This window comes from Amphibalanus amphitrite, unplaced genomic scaffold, assembly GCF_019059575.1.
Source record: "Amphibalanus amphitrite isolate SeventyFive unplaced genomic scaffold, NRLGWU_Aamphi_draft 000670F_arrow, whole genome shotgun sequence".
NCBI lineage: Eukaryota > Metazoa > Arthropoda > Thecostraca > Balanomorpha > Balanidae > Amphibalanus > Amphibalanus amphitrite.
Genome location: NW_024882164.1, coordinates 189,578 through 197,349, shown reverse-complemented (window position 1 = coordinate 197,349; position 7,772 = coordinate 189,578). Strand labels below are relative to the sequence as shown.

General features: G+C 53.4%; 1 protein-coding gene across 1 annotated transcript; it reads left to right on the top strand.

Moving 5' to 3' along the window:
- Positions 1–775: 775 nt before the first annotated feature.
- Positions 776–2,592, top strand: LOC122364344 (adenosine receptor A2a-like). The gene is made up of 3 exons (XM_043334634.1): positions 776–784; positions 1,141–2,298; positions 2,395–2,592. The coding sequence occupies exons 1-3, from the start codon at positions 776–778 to the stop codon at positions 2,590–2,592; spliced, it is 1,365 nt and encodes a 454-aa protein (XP_043190569.1).
- The last annotated feature ends 5,180 nt before the right edge of the window (positions 2,593–7,772 follow it).

Sequence of the window (7,772 nt, the reverse complement as noted above, 5' to 3'; positions counted from 1 at the left end):
CTGAAACTTGGCATACAGGTAGGCACCCACCAGGCAATGCATTCCCATGTGTTGCGGTTAGGGTGCTACTGCACGTGCGCACGTGCAGGGGGCGTTTCCAGATCTCGAGAACGGCTGGGCCGATTGCGCTCAAATTTAGTACACGGTTGGGGACCGATTAGTAGGGTGCCGTGCAAAAGTCATTTTGGACCCCGTTTGCACGTGCGCACGTGCAGAATGCCGCTTCCAGATCTCAGGAACGGCTGGGCCGATTGCGTTCAAATTTGGTACACCGCTAGCGACCGGTTAGAAGGGTGCTTTGCACAAGCCCGTTGGAAGTACCCTCTCGCCCTTCTGCACGTGCAGGGCTCACTATCTCGCTCGCTCGTTCTTCGCCCAAAAGGCGTTTTACTGGTAACTATCATCATACACATTATAGTATCATATCACATATACCTACATAAATACATATCATACACATACATATTCTACTTATACATACATACATATAGATACATATATACATACATATCACATATACATACCGTAAGGTGGGGCTATTTGAGACAGTGGAGCTATTTGAGACAGTATTTAAAATGGCTATAAAATAAAAACCACTTAAAATTTATCCTTAATTTTTTGCTCAGGCGATTTACTGCTCGATCCCACACCTCCCTGAGCAAAAATATCACACAAAAATCAAACGATCTTTATTTTATAGCGATTTTAAATACCTACTGTCTCAAATAGCCCCACTGTCTCAAATAGCCCCACTTTACGGTACTAGGATTATAATATGCGTCTGGTGCGGCTGTACCCAATTATAAATGATCCCGACTTCAGAAGACTGGGCATCTGTCTGTGTCCTCTCAGACTGTTGGCTGTGTCCTCTCAGACTGCTTTGTGTCCTCTCAGACTGGAAGCTGTGTCCTTTCATACTGGTGTCTGTGTCCTCTCACACCTGCACTGTCCTCTCAGACTGGCGTTGTATGTACTCGGACTGGTCTATGTCCTCTCAGACTGGCGCTGTCCCTCAGACTGGCGTTGTATGTACTCGGACTGGTCTGTGTCCTCTCAGACTGGCGCTGTCCCCTCAGACTGGCGTTGTATGTACTCAGACTGGTCTGTGTCCTCTCAGCCTGGCGCTGTCCCCTCCCGCAGGAGAACTGGGTGCCCGGCGGGGCGCAGTGCGCCCTGGTTGGCGGCGTCACGCTGCTCCTGCACGCTGTATCGCTGTGGACCATTTGTGGCCTCAACTACGACAAGTTTTCGGCCATCTGCGTGCCGCTCTCCTACAGCGAGGCCGTGACAAAGTGGAAGGTGTCGGCGGCGCTGGCCGCGTGCTGGGCGCTCTCAGCCGGCTGCGTACTGGCGCCGCTGGCGGCCGGCCTCTCGTACCAGCAGCGCGCCGGGCTCTGCCTGCCGCACTTCCGCCGGCTGCCCGACGCCGCCTTCGGCATCATCTACATCTGCGGCATGCTGCTGCTGCCCGCCGCGCTCATCGTCTTCTTTAACGTGCGCATCCTGCTGGTGGCGCGCACGCAGCGCAGTCGGATCGTGTCGGCCATCGTGTCGGCGGTGACGATGAACGCGCGGCTGGCCGTCCCTCAGCAGCGGCTCGAGTGCGCGCAGCGCAGCCGCTCGCCACTGGGCACCACCGTGAACGTGCTGCTGCCGCTGCTGCTCATGTACGTGCCGTTCGCCAGCCTGGTCACCTGGCAGAGCGTGGCCGGAGCGCTAGTGGACGAGCGCCTGGCGCTGGGCGCCCACCTGCTGCTCTGCCTCAGTCCGCTCAACGGCCTCATCTACGGGTGTCGCAGCAAAAACCTGCGCCGCGTCTTCAAGAACTTTGTGCGGAAGCAGCTGTACAAGTCGGAGATGCAGCTGGAGATCCAGGCGCGCGCGCCGCGGGCGTGCCTGCAGCGGCCGTCGATCGCCACCCAGCTGACCATGCAGCTTCCCAAACATCTGCAGCGCCGGCTGTCGGACGCCTTCGTCCGGACGCCCAACCAGCGGCGCCGTCGGCGCCGGCGGCGGCGTCACACGCGACTGCGGCGCCAGGCCTCCGAGCTGACCTGGGCGCAGGTCAGCCAGCAACTGGAGGGGCGGCCGGAGCCGCTGCGCGCCCACTCCACGGACGCCCTGCCGGCCGACTCGGACAGCTCGGCCGGCTCGCCGGTATCGCAGCGCTCGCCGGCCAGGCTGGCCGTGGGCGCGGCGGCGATCGCCGCCCGCGCGTTCCGGTTCCCGGCGGCGATTGGCGGCGCGGTGCAGCGCGCGCCGCTGCCGATCCCGCACGACCCGGCGGCGGTGGCGGCGGCGCGCGGTCAGCTGCAGCCGCGCCGCCACGGCCGGGCCTGCTCCCGCTCGCCGTCGCCGTCACCGCCTGAGTCGCCGTGGCCGCTCGGGGGCCAGCCGCGGAGGTCGGAGGGCTCCGGCGGCTCGGACAGCAGCGGCCTGTGGCTGCGCCCACTGCAGCACTGCCGGCCGGCCGAGCAGGCGGCGCCGGCGCGCCGCTCGGTTCGGCTCTGGTCGCACCCGGGCGCCAGCCGCGGTGAGCGGTGGCGAGCAGCGGTGCCGCGCGCCCGCTCACTGGAGCCGCAGACGGTGTGAGCGCCCGATCAGTGGAGCCGCAGACGGTGTGAGCGGTGAGCGCCCGCTCACTGGAGCCGCAGACGGTGTGAGCGCCCGCTCAGTGGAGCCGCAGACGGTGTGAGCGCCCGCTCAGTGGAGCCGCAGACGGTGTGAGCGCCACCGTCTGTGACCTGTGCGACCTGGCGTGGATTGTGACTGACCTCTGTGACCTGACCTCTGTGACCTCTGTAACCTCTGCGTGGGCAATGTCACTGGCCTTTGTGAGCACTGAGACCTCTGAGAAGGACACCCTACCCACTGACCTCCCGACAGCTGTGATCCGTTCTGAGAAGCAGCCGGCATCCGACACCGACACCGCATCCCCACCCCTTACCCGGACTGACCATCACCCTCATCAGACAAAGCCCATCTGAATTGGCCAGGGTGGGCGGCCTGCCTGACCGGCTGGGTGCCAGGGCGGGCAGTCCCGGCGGTAGGTACACCCCCGTCCCACCGCTCCGGGACGGTCCCTTACGGTGGTCCGCACAGTCCCAATGGCTCTTTCTAGCCCCATGACCCCACAGAGCTCAGCGGTGCTCGTAATAAACCGAAATAGCCTGCTACCAGCAAAGCGACGGCAGGGCGCTCCTCTGAAGCCTGCAGAGCAGATTCCCCGACACTAATATATTCGGAATTTTAAGCTGGTCGGATCGTTTTAACCTGCGCCTTACTGGGGGCGTTTTTACGCCCCCCCCCCCCCCCAAGTTCTTAGCACAACTTATCATACATTTTTCTGCATAGGTTGTGAAAATTTCGCACCCAGGTTGTTCAACGTCAGGTCACCAGGTCACGTCAAGTGACCTTACCTCAAAAAAAGTTCCACCCCATGCTATAGCTAAACTGACAGAACGATCGCATTGAGACTTTCAGCGATTAACAAGAGTAACAGTATGCACAAAATGTATTGTATATACCTTAACCCGCGCACCGACAGGGGGCGGTTATCCGCCCCCCCCCCCGAGTTTTTTTTTTCTTTAATAACGGGAAAACACGGGTGTGCGGGTGTGACTATTTTCTCATCAATTTTACACATGGTGTGCAAGTTTGAACCTCCTAACTTTTAAGGTCAGGTCACCAGGTCACTTTGAATGACCCAACCTCAAGTCACTTTTTTGTGACTTTGTCACCGTGTCAGAGCTACAGTAGATGACGGAAGCTTTTGAAAGTCGCAGGATGTTATTAGGCTATTAGCATCTACAATTTGTATATCTCGGAATTTTCATACCGATGACCTAAGGCCAGGTCAATTTCTCACGACCTCCCCATTATAAGTCAAGGGGGGAAAATCAACTCCCTGTTTTTTTTCTTCACTAAAACGCGTCGGAATGGCCCCATATACCATACATGACTTCATATGCGATCAACCTTCACTACCTTGAGGCATTTTTTTTCTGTTGGGCAGCTGTAAGGTCATGTGACGTCATCAAAAGTCACCAAAGGTTTTTTGCCAATAACTCCTTACAGGAACGAGATACAGCCGCACGGATGGTCTCATTGTGTTCAGCTCGTCAAGGCGCATCGAATGATACACATGATGACCTCGAGATCACGTGATCTGAGGTCAACCTGTGCCTTGACCTTTCGAGGTAAACATATATGTGATTCGATGCGGATTGACGAGAGGATCACGATGATGCCTTTAGTTTGTTCCTATCTTTAGTAAGTCGAACATTATTCGAGAAAAACTCCATATCTAGCGCCACCATTTTGACTTTTTGACCCCCGTGACGTCATCATTGACCTGACCTGAAAATGACCCAGTAAAAATTGTAGACCTTGTCCGTGCGTACCCCATGCCCTTTACCGCTCGTCGCTACCTTGCTTCGTTCTCGAGATCTCAGCGGTTGTAAGTTGGTGCAGACCCCCGTCGGTGCGCGGGTTAATTTTGCTATCTGTGACCCAATGTCAGGTCAATTTTGCGACCTCTGCATTATGAGTCAATCGGAGAAAATCGAAATGCGTCTGTTTTAGACGAACGTCATTCTATTCTAAACATTCTCAAACATCGGTTTACAGGTAAACATGATACCCTGAATCGGAAAATTACACCAGTGACTTTGTGCCCATGAGGTCATCTCAGGTCATGAAAGGTGTCCGCATTTTTTACAATAACTTTTGATAGATGTTACGTTTCCATGGCACAAGGTTAGCCGACTTTGCAGAATGGCTTTCCTCCATCATATCATTAAGACATCATTAACCGCGCCCCGCTGGGGGTCCTGGATTTCCATGTCCTGCAGGGGGGGGGGGAGGGGGTTTGAGCACCTCCCCTTCTAACTCAGCTTCTGGGCCACGTAGCGATACGGAGAAGGCGGTGTTCGAAAGAGCGCCAAAATAAGGAAGAAATTACTGGCCACTTTTTTGGTCAGGTCACCGGTCAGGTCACCAGACGTCATTGAAGACAAAAATTCGCCGATTTCCAGGTCATATTTCGACAAATTTCAATAAATCGACGCACAGCTCGGAAACTAATAGAGCTATAGCGCCACGAAAAAGCGCATTTGATAGCCCTATTAACGCTCTTTCTGAGTGATTCCTCGGATTTGACCTGCCGTCAACGGTTTTGCCTGCAGGGGGCAAAAACTACTAAAATAGACACGAGTTTTTCTGCATGCCTTTTGACCGAAACCTTGCACGAATTTTACACGAGTTTTCTGTTACTGGCATCGTGTTCCTCTCCTCAAGACGCATTGAATGGTCTATCATTTGGCCTTGAAAGGTCAACTTCAAAATTTGACCTCAGGTCAAGGTCATGACCTGACCGGAAAGGGTCATGTTGCATATCAGTCGATCCCTATCGTCGAGCCGAACCCAACTAAGGCGTTTTCATCGCTCTAACATGTCTCTATGAAACGTTATTTGTGAAAAACCCTTGATACCATTCGTGACCTGAGATGACCTCAGGGGCATAAACAGGGGTCACGGACACCATTTCCATGTTCAGTGTGTCTAAATTACTTCTAATTCAGTGTTTGGGAATGTTTATAATGACTTTCGTCCAAAAGAGGTGCCTTTCAATTTTCTCCCACTGACTTATACCTATTAGAGAGGTTGCAAAATTGACTTGACCTTAGGTCACCGATACCAAAATTCCTAAACATTTTTTTTTACATAAGTACTGTTGCTTTTATCAACCGCTGAAAGTTTCAAAGCAATCGGTCACTCGGTATAGCTATGGCAGACATTGAAACTTTTTATTTAGTGACTAGTGAGGTCACTTGACCTGACCTGGCGACCCGACCTTAAGTGACCTGGGTCTGAAATTTTCACGTGTGCAGAGAAAATGTATAAAAAGGTGTGCTAAAAACCACAAGGGGGTGTTCAAACACTCCCTTACACCCCACCCCACCCCCCTCCCAGCAGGGCGTGGGTAGTTGTAAATATAGGATTAGGTGCTAGATTAACCCGCACCCCTGTGGCGGTCTCAGCCAACTTCGCCCTAGTAGTAGGGGAGGGGGGGGGGGGCATATGTTACCACCCACCTCTACCTAAAAAACTAAGATGGATAGAAAGACGCGGTAAAAAGCAGTCGATAGCTCTTGATGCGTACGTTTGAAAGTATTTCGGTCATTTTTCATCTTAGAGCAATATTGGGGTTACCAGAGGTTATCAAATGTCAAAATTTGCGAATTGTCATTATATCTTTTTAGAAAACATGCCATTATCCCAGGAACTATGATAGCTAGAAAAACGCAGGGAAAAGCAATCGATAGCTTTTCAGCTCTTCTTTTGATACGGTCATTATCAAAAATGACCTCAGGTCAACGGTTTAGCCCATAGGCGCGGGAGCCGGGGGGGCAGTGGGGGCAGCTTGCCCCCCCCCCAACTCTGGGGCCGTGGGGGCGGTGCCCCCACAGCTTTGAGACGGAATACCACACTTTTTTTGCAAAAGTTTTCTTTTTTTGTTGAAAAAGCCGAGGGGTGAAAAATAAGTGGCCTAAAACCGGTGAGAAAACTAGATTTGGGGGTACCCTAGGTTAATCTCTGTTATGGTGTGCCCCCCCCCCCCCCCCCAGTCGGAAAGTAGTTCCCGCGCCCTGGTTTAGCCTCCAGAGGGCAGAAACTCCCAAAATAGCTGTTTTTACGAAAAGTGTTTTTCGACAATAACTTTTGACTGAAAAAACTAGGACATTTCTATTGCCAGAATGGTGTTCCTCTCGCCGAGACGCGTCGAATGAACTAAAATTTGACCTTGAAAGGTCAACTTCAAAATTTGACCTCAGGTCAAGGTCATGACCTGACCGGAAAGGTCAAGGTCATGACCTGACCGGAAAAGGTCATGTTGCATATCAGTCGATGCGTCTCGGCAAGACAAACACCATGAGGCCAACCCCAGCGTTCTATCTTTTTCCAATCGAGAGTTATTGGCAAAAAACTGTTTGTAGCCTCAAAATGACCTCTTTGACAAATGACAATTATGAACTGTTTGTAGCCCTGACACCGAGAAGTGTGATAATTACTGTCTGATGGGGCAATGTGGGGAGGCTACAAACTAATAAAAAGCATGGGTCGGATCGCCTACTATTTTTTTAGTTTCAAAAAAAAAAATCATGATGTTAGGGCTGTGATGAAAAATAAGTGGTCTAAATCCGGTGAGAAAACAGGATTTGGGGTACCCTAGGTTTGGCTCCTTCAGTCTCTGCCCACCGCCCCCCCCCCCCCCCCCAGTGAAAATTCCGACGAGGCCCTGAACTGATACATACTGTTACTCGTATCAATGTCTCAACGTTTTAAAGGCGATCGGTCAGTCGGTGGAGCTAGGACGAGCATTCTAACCTTTTCTGAGGTGAGTTCTTTACGTGACCTGGTGACCTGACCTGAATCCGACTATATGTAGCTGTGAGGCGCTCCGGGCGACCTGTGCGCGGCGCCGGCGACCCTCCGGGCTCTGGGAGGGCACCCTTCACACGGTCCCTCCGGACGGTATAGGGTGGCCGCTCCGGACGACTGACGGACACCAAACAAAGAGCATGAAGATGACCGATGTCCTCCAATGGGGCGCAGCCACCATAGTGCACCTGAGACTGACGAGCTGAGCCTGACCAGTGACCGCTCACCTTCCAGCGCCGTTGTATGTACTGTTTCTAGTCGATGGCGCGCGAGCTGCGCGAGCGTTCGGTGGCTGGCGGTCGTGCTGATCTGTGAACGATGAGCACACC